The following is a 13,527-nucleotide window of genomic DNA, read 5'->3' on the forward strand; positions in this document are numbered from 1 at the left end:
GCTTGTCCTTTCAATACCAGGTGTATCCTAGTTTGTTAAGCTCCCAACTATGATATTCCTTCAACCACATCTGTGATGACACTGCCAATTTAGTTAAAACCCTTCCTAATAGCTCTTTTTTAAAAAAAAAACCTGCTTGGAAGGATATTGGTCGCCCTCGTGTTCAGGTCTAACCCATCCTTGTACACGTCAAATTGTTTCCAGAAGAGATCCCTGTGCTCCAGAAATCTGAAACCCTGCACCACTCAATCATCTGTACCACCATTCTATTTCTGCCCTGACTGGCAAGTGATACTGGGAGTAATACAGAGATTATTACCTTAAAGGGCCTGCTCTTCAGGCTCTTCCCTATCTCCCTATACTCACTGCACAGGACCTCTTCCCCCTTTCTACCTATGTCATTGATTCCAATGTGCATCTCAACCTTTGGTTGTTTACCTTCCCTCTTGTGAATCTTCCGCAGCTATTCTGAGACATCCTGGACCCCAGTATCTGGGAGGCAACACACCTTCCTGGCTTCTCTTTTGCGATCACAGAATCCCCTAACAATCGAGTCTCCTATCACTACCGCCCTGCCTGACTTTATAATTCCCTGCTGAGCCACAGAGCTGGCCCCAGTGCCACTGGATTGGCCACTGCTGCTGCTGAGATGTGGGTCTTCAGGCTCCTGTACTACTTGCCTAATGGCAACATGGAGATGAAGACGTGCTGCCTTCCTGTGACATCACCTCTTGTAGATGTCCTCTATGTTAGGGACTGGCCTAGTCCATCACTCTGTAGTTTCATGTTCCTGTGCGCTGGAGCTTCCATAACAGACCAAGAATAACCATTTGGAATGCCAGTACAGCTGTAGAAGTGTGTCCATCTTCAATGGCATGCTGAATATCCTTACTCTTCTGAGTAGAGATGGTATCATGCCTTCCTCTATATGCTGGGTCCAGGATAGATTTTCTGAGATACTGACAGCTAGGAACTTGAAGTTGGTACACTTCCTTAGAGTACTGGTGCGTGTTCAGCTGACTTCCCTTTCAACCAGTTTCTTAGTTTTGCTGACATTGAGTGTAAGGTTATTGTTACAAAAGCACGCAAACCATCTGATCTATCTTCCTCCTGTATGCTCCCTTTTCTCAAACTTGTATTAATTTGTACTTAGACTGCTGTATGCATTGCTGGTTGCCAATTATTTAAGATGAGGCAGAATCGTGGAACCAGTTTTTCTGGTACTTTGCTCAATCTCTATCTCCAAATCTAATTTCTAAAACTGATTATCCACTCACTATTACATAACTATTTATGAACGTCTGCTGTTTTATTTCTGTTTTGATGCATGTCAAAGTAACTGTTTCAAAAAGTAATCCACTGGGTGCACTTTTAGTTTGTAATACAAGTAGGTTGTATTCTTAAATATTTTTAATAAATAATTTTACAGCCCTTTATCCCCGTTTGTATCCTGAATTGTCCCAGTATATGGGGCTGAATCTGAATGATGAAGAGATACAGAAGAACATGAGTCTGGTTGCAGCTTCAGATGTAAGTGATGATGTATTTCTTGGTCTCTATACTGTAAATCTGAGAAATTGATTTCCAGTTTTATCTCCAACGTAAGGCAGCATTTAAGTTTTAGCTAGAATGCTTGACCACATTAAAATCAGCAGATCAATTGTATTTTAAAACAAGATTGTAATTTTTACATTAAAAAATGCTTTAATCTACACAGCAAACTGTTGCCAGACCATCTGGTGTAAATTACATGGTGGCACCAGTAACTGGAAATGATGTGGGTCTTCGGAGAGCTGAACTGAAACAAGGTATTCGGGAATTAATTCTCTGTAAGGATCAGGATGGCAAGGTTGGCATTCGTCTTAAATCAATTGACAATGTAAGTACCACTCATTTAATTTTAGTTATTAAGAGGTTTGCAGTTTGAGTTTGTTCTGGTAAACTTTGTACTTTAGATTCTTTGTACAGACACACCCTGAGTTATGGCCATCTGGGTTGTACTGTTATGCTTGCAGAATTTGCAAAAGCTACCCAATAATGTAATAAAATTCATCTTTATCAAATCTATGGAACAATAAATAAATTTTAAAAAAAAAGAAAGATTATGCTAAGTTTTATTTTTACCCACTTAGCACAGAGTGGCTTTTAAATTCTGAAATTATTCATCAGCTAAAATATGACTTTCCCAGACCAGTAAAAGATTTTGTACCATACAAGTTAGAAAAAATATTTTGGCTATATTTGGAATAAGTTGGGTTGCTTTGTCATGAATGGTGTAGAACTTGAGTCTTGTTGGAGCTACACACAACTCCACTGACCTGGATGAAAGACTAGGGCGTTCTGTGAATGAACCACTTGTTACAAGATACTTGGTCTCTGACTTCACCTTGAAGCCATCATATTTATGTGGCCTTTTGGTGGTCAGAGGTGACTCTTCAGGATAGTATTGATAGAGGGCAGTGTTATTGAATATTAAAAGTAGTGCCAAATGTCTCGAGCTGGAGGCAGCCATTTTCTGCAATTTTACAGCATGAATATTGCATGATGTAATAAGTATGCCAGAACGTTGTCCAGACTATTCTGCATGTAGTTAAGGATTATTTACTCAGGAGTGAACCCACAGACTCAGGCAGAATGTAAAAATTTCATGATAGCATCCTTGAAGATCAATCAGGTACCTGGAGCTATAAGACTTAAACTGCTGGCTATCAATAAAACACACTTGCAGTGAAGTAGCTAGCTGTGGAAATTATTATTTTTAAAGCTTAAACTTCATATTTTTTCTAAATTTTGTTCTGCTAGATTGAAGTGGTGAATTTGCTTTGTGGTTCCCATAGATACTGCCTGGCCTACTGAATTCCTCCAGCACTTTGTGTGTTGTCCAGTCATCTTGTACCTTGGTGCCATTGTGTCAATACCTTGTTCTATCTAGGTAGCTTAATAGCCGCTGCATAACTGTCATCCATACTAAAAGAATTCATGTATGGGCAACTGCTCTTCAAAGATGAAAGGGATGGTGCTGTTATTTTCTTGATTTGTTGAAATCATTGCACCAGATTTGTAGGTTTGTATATATTGAATTAATCTAATATTCGTGACTTTGTACCTTGCCACACTCTTAATAGAGATTACTAGAAGTTATGGTATAATTGCAAGCCTATGGCACTTTTTTGTCAGAGAATTTGAGCATTCTTCCATGTATAACTGATTTATTTTTCCTCCCCTGCAGGGTATCTTTGTTCAACTTGTACAGGCCAATTCTCCAGCTTCTCTAGCTGGCTTGCGGTTTGGTGACCAGATTCTGCAGATAAATGGTGAGAATTGTGCAGGTTGGAGCAGTGACAAGAGTCATAAAGTGCTGAAACAAGCTTCTGATCAAAAGATTAGTCTCATTGTTCGTGACAGGTAAAAACTGGGCTTTCAATTTTAAAATTAAATGGGAAATGAAAGTTGGTACTCAATGACAAATATTTACATTTTTTTTACTGGTCACATGTTGAGTGTAAGTGTGAATTTAGCTATCACATATTTGTACCTGACATGTTGAGTGTAAGTGTGAATTTAGCTATCACATATTTGTACCTGAAATGTCAACTGTTTATTAATTTCCCTAAGATGCTGTCTGACCTATTCAGTTCCTCCAGCAGTTTGTGTGTGTTGCTTTGTTTATTTGGTGAAACCCAGCATGGTTTCCAGTTGTGTAACAAAAAATATATTTCTGATACGGGGGGTGTCCCTGTGCCATTTGTGAAGGCAGTCCGACAAACCAGGTTAATGGAATTCACCAAAATGTTGAACTGAGTATGGATGTTGTTAATCCAGATGCAGAAAGTATTTGATAAAGTTGAAGCAGTGCAGTTTTAGAGTAGATTATTGATCTGCCAAGAAAATAAGTGATGGGAGAGAAAAGGCCATTCAGCCTGATCAGATCTTGCCTGAAACCCAGTGGTCTGATCCCCATAACCCTCGATTTCCCTGTTATCTGAAAATCTGTCTTGGATCAGCATTAATTATTTGGGCTGGAGGTGAAATTCCAAAATATTCACATCTTGGATAAGAAATAGTTTATTAAATTCAGATTAGCTTATTGTCATTTACATGGAGCTGCAATAAAATTCCTTGATCACACTAAGTTCAAAATTAGGCCATTTGGCTCATTGAGTCTGATCCACCATTCCATCATGGCTAATTTATTAACCTTAATCCCATTCTCCTGCCTTCTCCTCATAACCTTTGACACCCTGACTAATCAAGAAGCTATCAATCTCCGCTTCAAATATAGCCAAGGACTTGGCCACCTCAGCTGTCTTTGGCAATAAATTTCAGATTCACTACTCTCTACCTAAAGAAACTCCTTCTCATTTTTGTTCCAAATGGACGTCCCTCTATTCTTAAGCTGTGCCCTCTGATTCTTGACTCCCCCCACTATAGAAAATGTCCTCCCCACATTGACTCTATCTAGGCCTTTCAATAGTTGATAGGTTTCAGTGAGATTCCCCTCATTCTTCTAAACTCCAGTGAGTACAAGCCCAGAGTCATCAAATGATCCTCATGTTAATCCTACCGTTCCTGGAATCACTCATGAACCTGCTCTGGATCCTCTTCAATGCCAGCATATCTTTTCTTAATAAGGGGCCCAAAACTATTCAAAGACAAATCCTTCATAAAGCCTCAGAATTTCATCCTTGCTGTTATATTCCATTCCTCTTGAAATGAATGCTAACATTGCATTTGCCTTCCTCACCACTGACTCAATTTTATATAATAAATACAGTGATGAGTACAGGGCCACAGAATGGTGCAAAGGTTGTAGTGCAAACTAAAGTATTGCAAAAAGAAATGCAGAAGTGACAATAGTGGAATAACCAAACTATGTTTCAGTCGAAGCAAGCAGCTGAGAAGAAGGGTGTGAAGAAATCAGGTAGAAAAAGTTTTTTTTTTAAACCCTGCTTGGGGAGAAGGGTCTACACTGCACAGGCGCGTGACGTGTGCTAAGGTTTAAAAAACAGACCACCATATACAGCGGCCATCGTCAGAGTGGACTGAGTCAGAGTGGGACGGCTTTGGCTCAACAGGCTTCGGCGAGGCTAGGGTAGGTTCTGGTAAGTTTCTTGTCCAGATTGTTTGGAGTAGAGAGAATGCCAGGCAGAATGTTGGAATGCTCCTCTTGCAGGATGTGGGAAGTCAGGGAGCCCTCCGGTGTCCCTGACAACGACACCTGCAAGAAATGCATCCAGCTGCATCTCCTAACAAACCGCGTTATGGAACTGGAGCAGGAGCTGGATGACCTCTACATCATTCGGGAGAATGAGGAGATTATAGATAGTAGCTACAGGGAGGTAGTTACGCCAGGAGCAGAGCACAAGAAATTGGGTCACTTTCAGGCGAGGGAAGAGGAAAGGGCTGGCAGAGCAGGGTTCCCCTGTGGCCATTCTCCTCAACATCAGGTATACTGCATTGGATACTGTTGGGGGGGGATGACTTACCTGGGACAAGCTGCAGCAGACAGATCTCTGGCACTGAGTCTGGTTCTGCAGTGCAGAAGGGAGGGTGGAAAAAGAGGAGAGCGGTAGTGATAGGGGATTCGATAGTTAGAGGTACAGATAGGAGGTTCTGTGGTCGTGACAGAGAATCCAGGATGGTTTGTTGCCTCGGGGTGCCAGGGTCAAGGATGTCTCTGATTGATTGCATGACATTCTGAAGTGGGAGGGTGATTAGCCAGATGTCGTGGTGCACATCGGTACGACATAGCAAGGAAGAGTGAGGAGGTCCTGGAGAGTGAGTATAGAGAGCTTGGTGGGAAGTTGAAAAGCAGGACCTCGAGAGTGGTAATCTCAGGATTGCTACGTGCCAGTGAGGGTAAGAATAGGATGCTCTGGAGGATGAACAAGTGGCTGAGGAACTTGTGTAGGGGGCAGGGTTTCAGATTTCAGGATCATTGGGACCTCTTCTGGGACAGGTGGGACCTGTACAAGAGAGATGGGTTACACTTGAACTACAGGGGGACCAATATCCTTTCAGGGAGGTTTGTTAGTGCTATTGGGGAGGCTTTAAACTAGATTTGCAGGGGGATGGGAGCCAGAGTGCCAGAGCTGACAGTGTGGCTGGGGTGAAAATAAATGATGTTAAAAGTTCAAGCAAAGCCGCAAATAGAAAGGTTGTGAGTGGTGGTAAAAATCTTCTGAGGTGTATATATTTCAATGCTAGGAGTATTGCGGGGAAGGCGGACGAATCGAGGGGCGTGGATTGACAGGTGGAATTATGACGTTATAGGAATGAGTGAAACTTGGCTACAGGAGGGGCAGGACTGGCAGCTTAATATTCCAGGGTTCCGATGTTTCAGATGTGATAGAGGCAGAGGAAAGAAAGGTGGCGGGGGGGGGGGGGGTAAGCATTGCTTGTCAGGGAAAATGTTACAGCAGTGCTCAGGCAGGACAGATTAGAGGGCTTGTCTACTGAGTCCTTATGGGTGGAGCTGAGAAACAGGAAAGGTATGGCCACATTAGTGGGGTTGTATTACAGACCACCCAATTGTCAGTGAGAATTGGAGGAGCAAATCTGCAGAGAGATAGCAGGCAACTGCAGGAAACATAAAGTTGTGGTGGTAGGGGATTTTAATTTTCCATATATTGATTGGGACTCCCATACTGTTAAGGGTCTAGATGGTTTAGAGTTTGTAAAATGTGTTCAGGAAAGCTTTCTAAATCAATATATAGAGGGACCAACTAGAGGGGATGCAATATTGGATCTCCTGTTAGGAAACGAGTTCGGACAAGTGACGGAAGTCTGTGTAGGGGAGCACTTTGGTTCCAGTGATCATAACACCATTAGTTTCAACTTGTTCATGGACAAGGATAGATCTGGTCCTAGGGGTGAGGTTCTGAACTGGAAGAAGGCCAAATTTGAAGAAATGAGAAAGGATCTAAAAAGCGTGGATTGGGACAGGTTGTTCTCTGGCAAGGATGTGATCGGTAGGTGGGAAGCCTTCAAAGGAGAAATTTTGAGAGTGCAGAGTTTGTATGTTCCTGCCAGGATTAAAGGCAAAGTGAATAGGAATAAGGAACCTTGGTTCTCAAGGAATATTGCAACTCTGATAAAGAAGAAGAGGGAGTTGTATGACATGTATAGGAAACAGGGAGTAAATAAGGTGCTTGAGAAGTATAAAAAGTGCAAGAAAATACTTAAGGAAATCAGGAGGGCTGAAAGAAGACATGAGGTTGCCTTGGCAGTCAAAGTGAAGGATAATCCCAAGAGCTTTTACAGGTATATTAAAAAGATTGTAAGGGATAAAATTGGTCCTCTTGAAGATCAGAGTGGTTGGCTGTGTGCGGAACCAAAAGAAATGGGGGAGATCTTAAATGGGTTTTTTGCATCTGTAGTTACTAAGGAAACTGGCATGAAGTCTATGGAATTAAGGGAAACAAGTAGTGAGATCATGGAAACTGTACAGATTGAAAAGGAGGAGGAGGTGCTTGCTATCTTGAGGCAAATTGAAGTGCATAAATCCCCAGGACCTGATAGGGTATTCTCTCGGACCTTGAAGGAGACTAGTGTTGAAATTGCAGGGGCCCTGGCAGATATATTTAAAATGTCGGTGTCTACTGGTGAGGTGCTGGAGTGGCTCATGTTGTTCTGTTGTTTAAAAAAAGGATCGAAAAGTAATCTGGGAAATTATAGGCCAGTAAGTTTGACGTCGGTAGTGGGTAAGTTATTGGAGGGAGTACTAAGAGACAGAATCTACAAGCATTTGGATAGACAGGGACTTATTAAGGGGGAGTCAACAGGGCTTTGTGCGTGGTAGGTCATGTTTGACCAATCTATTGGAGTTTTTCGAGGAGGTTACCTGGAAAGTGGATGAAGGGAAGGCAGTAGATGTTGTCTACATGGACTTCAGTAAGGCCTTTGACAAGGTCCCGCATGGGAGGTTAGTTAGGAAAATTCAGTCGCTAGGTATATGAGGAGAGGTGGTAAATTGGATGAGACATTGGCTCAATGGAAGAAGCCAAAGAGTGGTAGTAGAGAATTGCTTCTCTGAGTGGAGGCCTGTGACTAGTGGTGTGCCACAGGGATCAGTGCTGGGTCCATTGTTATTTGTCATCTATATCAATGATCTGGATGATAATGTGGTAAATTGGATCAGCAAATTTGCTGATGATACAAAGATTGGAGGTGTAGTGGACAGTGAGGAAAGTTTTCAAAGCCTGCAGAGGGACTTGGACCAGCTGGAAAAATGGCAGATGGAGTTTAATACGGACAAGTGTGAGGTATTGCACTTTGGGAGGACAAACCAAGGTATAACATACAGGGTAAATGGTAAGGCACTGAGGAGTGCAGTAGAACAGAGGGATCTGGGAATACAGATACAAAATTCCCTAAAAGTGGCGGCAAGAGAGCTTTTGGTACATTGGCCTTTATTAATCGAAGTATTGAGTAAAAGAGCTGGAATGTTATGATGAGGTTGTATAAGGCATTGGTGAGACTGAATCTGGAGTATTGTGTTCAGTTTTGGTCACCAAATTACAGGAAGGATATAAATAAGGTTGAAAGAGTGCAGAGAAGGTTTACAAGGATGTTGCCGGGACTTGAGAAACTCAGTTACAGAGAAAGGTTGAATAGGTTAGGACTTTATCAAATCTCCCCTCATTCTTCTATGCTCCAGGGAATAGAGGTATATAAAATTATGATGGGTATAGATAGAGTGAATTGCAAGCAGGCTTTTTCCACTGAGGCAAGGGGAGAAAAAAACCAGAGGACATGGGTTAAGGGTGAGGGGGGAAAAGATTAAAGGGAACACTGGGGGGGGGCTTCTTCACACAGAGAGTGGTGGGAGTATGGAATGAGCTGCCAGACGAGGTGGTAAATGCGGGTTCTTTTTTAACATTTAAGAATAAATTGGAGAGATATGGTCTGTGTGCAGGTCAGTGGGACTAGGCAGAAAATAGTTCGTTCGGCTGGCCAAGAAGGGCCAAAAGGCCTGTTTCTGTGCTGTAGTTTTTCTTTGATTTCTGTGTAGATTTAAGAGTGGGGGGAACATGGCATCACAGTGTTAAGAAATTAAAGATCATTAATATGAAGAGCAGTGAAGTAGATCATTTGAGTTGTCATGAAGACATGACTGATAATTGGCTTGAGTAATGAACAGAACAGTACAGCCCTGGAACAGGCTTCTTGACCTACAATATCTGTACCAACCGTGATGCCGTTCCAAAATAATCCCTTCTGTCTGCACATGATTTATATTCTTCTATTCCTTGCCTATTCTTGAACATGTGTAAATATCTCTCTGATGTTTCACCATTTCTGCGGGCAGCACATTCAAAGTACCTATCACTCTGCCTAAAAAAAAATTAAAAGAAAACCTTGCTCATTAAATCTTCCTTAAACCAATGTCCCTCTTATCTTAAAGTTATGCCCTCCAGTATCTGACATTTCCATTCTGGGGGAAATGCTCTATCTAACCTATTAGTCAATGCCTCTCATAGAATGTATACAAAACTATTAAGTATTCCGACAATTATGACATCTTAAAGACAGTTGGACAGGTACATGAATAGGACAGGTTTAGAGGAATATGAGATGCACTCAGTTAGACAGCTTGGTTGATATTATTGAGTTGGGTCGAAAGATTTGTTTTCTGTACTTATATAGTTCTATGACTCCAATCAGCCCTGCTATGTTTTGTCCAAACTATTTGGTATGTACCAAGCAAGAGCTCTCAATTCCAATCTTTGCAGATCTTCAGTTAGAGTAATCTCCTCTGCCATTATCCATTATTTCATATGGCCAAGCCCATTTTTGAATCCAGTGTAGTAGGACTCCATGTGCCTTAATCTGGAGCAGCCTAGTACGTACACTTTACTAATGTTCATACATACACTGCCTTGCCCTCATCTTTATCACCACCTACAAAAAAAAACACAGATCTGTAATGTTTGATAGAAAAGTTGTTTATATTGTTCTTTTTGATGCTTTTTGATAAATGATTACATTTTAACTAATATGTACTTGTATAGCTGTGGCAGCTACTATGTATACATTATTTTCCACTGCAAATATTTCTGATAATGATTTCTGAAGCAAGGAAATTTGACAAATGTTCAAATATCTAAATGACTTAAGTAAAATTTGTGAATTAGGGTTTATTATTAATCTGTAACTTCCTTTTTGCGAAGGCCTTTTGAACGTACAATCACTATGCACAAAGACAGCACAGGACACGTTGGCTTCATTTTCAAGAATGGAAAAATTACCTCAATTGTTAAAGACAGCTCAGCTGCCAGAAATGGACTCTTAACTGACCATAACATCTGTGAAGTTAATGGGCAGAATGTCATTGGGCTTAAGGTGAGATAAATGATATTTTACTTGCTAAACTACAGAGACCATTTAAAATAATGTAGAATAATTGGAAATGAACAAACTGCAACTATGGAAAATGTTATGGTTCAATAATGATAGTCTCAAGTCAAAGACTGTTTCTTCTGTTCCATTTTGCCTGAGCTGCTGAATACTTTCTGCATTTTGTTTTTGCTTAATATCACCAGATAGTTTTCTTGAATTTTGCATACAAATTTATTCATTTTAATTCACTGTGCTTAGGCTTTGTTTAAGTTCAGTGGCTCATGAATCTTGCGGTTTATTGATTGTGCATTCTCTTTACAGCTTAAATTGTTCAAATCCAATCCTCCATTACTTTTTCTTTGTCTTAGCTGTTTTACTACAAGTCTAACAATTTCTGGAAACTTAAAGATTGAATTGACTTCTTCCTTACATCCTTTATATTTATGCGGAGTAAAAATCTTTGTTATGTCTCTAAATGTGAAATTTATAGTAACTTAAATATTACGTACAACAGAATAGTCAGTATAACAGAAATACAGTTAAACTTCATTCACTTTAAATTCACTGCAAAATATTTTTTTCCCCCAAAAGGACCCTACCTGAAAGCAAATTTGATTCTCCCTCTCTCGCTATCTATCTGTCTGCTCAAAACCAATAGGTAGCTTCAATTCTGCCACCCTTTGGGACCATCTGTCACTGGATAATATTTGCTGTTAAATTATGGTGCAAGTCTATCTAATCATCTTCACAAATCCGTTCAAAGCAACTGCTCATATCCCACAAACATTTAGGATCTTCAAAACTTGAACTGGATATATAAATACAAGAGATTTTGCAGATGTTGTTCATGAGCAAGAAGTTAAAACTGAAATTTCTGTCAGCGTGTCTTTAAGGTACATGAAATATTGATCATTATTTTCATAATGTCCGAACAGGACCCACAGATCGCTGATATTCTGGCAACAGCAGGGAATGTAATAACAATTACCATAATGCCTTCGTATATTCATGAACACATGATGAAAAGGTAAGTGTTGATTTTAACTAGCTTCAGAGAAACTTGGTCATGTGATATATTACAATTCATGCTACCTCAGTTAATTTTTAGCACCATCTGTTTAATAGTTCAACTCATACAGCAAGACAAATGAACTGCATGATCAGCTAGGAGCAGTTATGTCAATGTTTAGGTTATTATATAAATCTATATAGCATCCTCATTTAACAGTGGCTAACAGCTCCATTCCTCTGTAATGACATCCTAAATGACAGTTGGGAGCAATTGAGTCATTTTCAACTGACTATCAGGAATTTGTTGTATTGCACAGGGATCAATGGGTCTCCATTGTTTGTAATGATAACTTGGATAAAGGGATATAGTCAAACCAGAAACAAATAGAGTGTAAGGACACAGCTGGCAGAGGGATATTGAGTAAGGAATTATCAACTCAAGTACAATGTGGTTATAATCTTAAAGAATGAGAAAGCAGATTGTAAATTCCCTTCATTTAAATAATATGTTTGCATTACTGAGTTAGTATAAAATTAATTGCACAGATATAGAGTATAATGGAAGTTTTGGTGTAACTTCACAGGACACGGGTGAAGACATTTAATGAAGGATATGTTTAAATTGAAGACAAGAATATTTGAGCAAATTTAGTCTGTGCTCATAGAATGAGAAGTGATCTAGACCTGCTGTGGGCATGGTTTAAGGATCATTCATTGCAGAAGGAAGTGAGTAATTGAATGTAAAGACTAGCAGATGTTTAAAGTACAAAGGAATCAAGAGAACAGCAGAGAGTTGGAAAATGATGTTGAAGCCAAGGTTGGATCAGATATAAACGATGAACATAAGAGTAGGGCATTCAGGGCTGATCTTTTATCTTAGTACACTTCTCTTAAGATCCACTGGTTCAGAACGGCAGCAAGAATTTACACAACCTTGCTTAAAAGCATAATTTTAACCATTTAAAGTGTAACTAATCACTTTAGAAGAGAGCAGGCATTGGTCTAAAATAACTTATGCTTTGTTATTCCTAGGATGGCTTCAAGCATTGTCAAGTCTTTAATGGATCATGGTATTCCTGAGGTGTAAAGTCCGGGAACATGTGATGATTTATGTTGACTCAACTTTTTAGGCTTCTAGATGGCCGTACTATAGTTAAAACAGCAGCCTGGATTGTACCCAGCTTTCAAGATTAACTCTTGCAATCTAACTGTATACTCAAGATAATATACAAATTGAGCTGTTTTATTTACTCTGCTACCCGTTTACAAAGCAAAGAATTGACACAGACTGCCTCTGACTGCCTCTGATCATTCCTTTTATACACTTCATTGTTCCATATTCTTTTGATTTATATATGGTGTGGAATAGTAATTTGACAGTATTTAAACTCCAGTGAAATTATCCATCTTTGTTTCCTTATTCTAGCTAATTGATAGTTTTAGTTCTGTTCTTTCTTCGATTATTAGCACATTTATGTAGTATTTTAAGAGAATTGCCATCATTGGAATTCATCCACTAAAATGATCAATGTAGTTAATTTGATGTAGAAATAAAGTATCTTGAACATTTTTCATTAAGTGTCTTAGTTCTTTACGGGGCAAGAAATTGACACCATGGCTTAGTCTAATTGCAACATTTTTTTTAAACAAAAGGAAAATGTTTTACAACTATAGCACTGAAGTGTTTGGATACTAACAGTAATTCACAGATAAAAGGCAACTCAGCATCACCTAGGGATTAAAAAAAATCTTACCAGCCTACCCCCAGGTTTTGGTTCAATCATCCATCATAAACCTTCCACCAATGAGTCAAGTGCATCTCCAAAAACCTTGATATCTTGGAAATTCAGCAAGCACCAGGGAACTAGATAATTCAGTCACAATAAAACCACTGATGAAATGATAAACATGTATATTCAATCACGGACTAATTAATGTAGTGCGCCCATCTTTCAGGTTTGCTGTTGCTCATCATACAACCCTAAAGCATTTTCCTAGTTGCTGCTTAACAATTGGTGAAATGCAGCATCTTTGTTATAATGGGTGACTTCAATCTACATGTAGATTGGGTGAACCAAATTGGTAAAGGTGCTGAGGAAGAGGATTTCTTGGAATGTATGCGGGATGGTTTTTTGAACCAACATGTCGAGGAACCAACTAGAGAGCAGGCTATTC

At 39.7% G+C, this 13,527-nt stretch overlaps 1 protein-coding gene across 1 annotated transcript in view; it reads left to right on the plus strand.

Annotated features, from left to right (window-relative positions):
• Nucleotides 1-12,921, plus strand: part of LOC134354758 (syntenin-1-like) — a 34,155-nt gene extending 21,234 nt beyond the window's left edge. Inside the window, exons 4-9 of the mRNA XM_063063973.1 lie at nt 1,430-1,530; nt 1,718-1,879; nt 3,230-3,405; nt 10,173-10,344; nt 11,277-11,368; nt 12,385-12,921. Coding sequence (XP_062920043.1) covers nt 1,430-1,530; nt 1,718-1,879; nt 3,230-3,405; nt 10,173-10,344; nt 11,277-11,368; nt 12,385-12,439 — 758 coding nt within the window. The 3' untranslated portion in view covers nt 12,440-12,921. The remainder of the gene's footprint in view (nt 1-1,429; nt 1,531-1,717; nt 1,880-3,229; nt 3,406-10,172; nt 10,345-11,276; nt 11,369-12,384) is intronic.
• The last annotated feature ends 606 nt before the right edge of the window (nt 12,922-13,527 follow it).

The sequence above is a fragment of the Mobula hypostoma genome, chromosome 1 (genome assembly GCF_963921235.1).
Source record: "Mobula hypostoma chromosome 1, sMobHyp1.1, whole genome shotgun sequence".
In the NCBI taxonomy this organism is placed as follows: Eukaryota; Metazoa; Chordata; class Chondrichthyes; order Myliobatiformes; family Myliobatidae; genus Mobula; species Mobula hypostoma.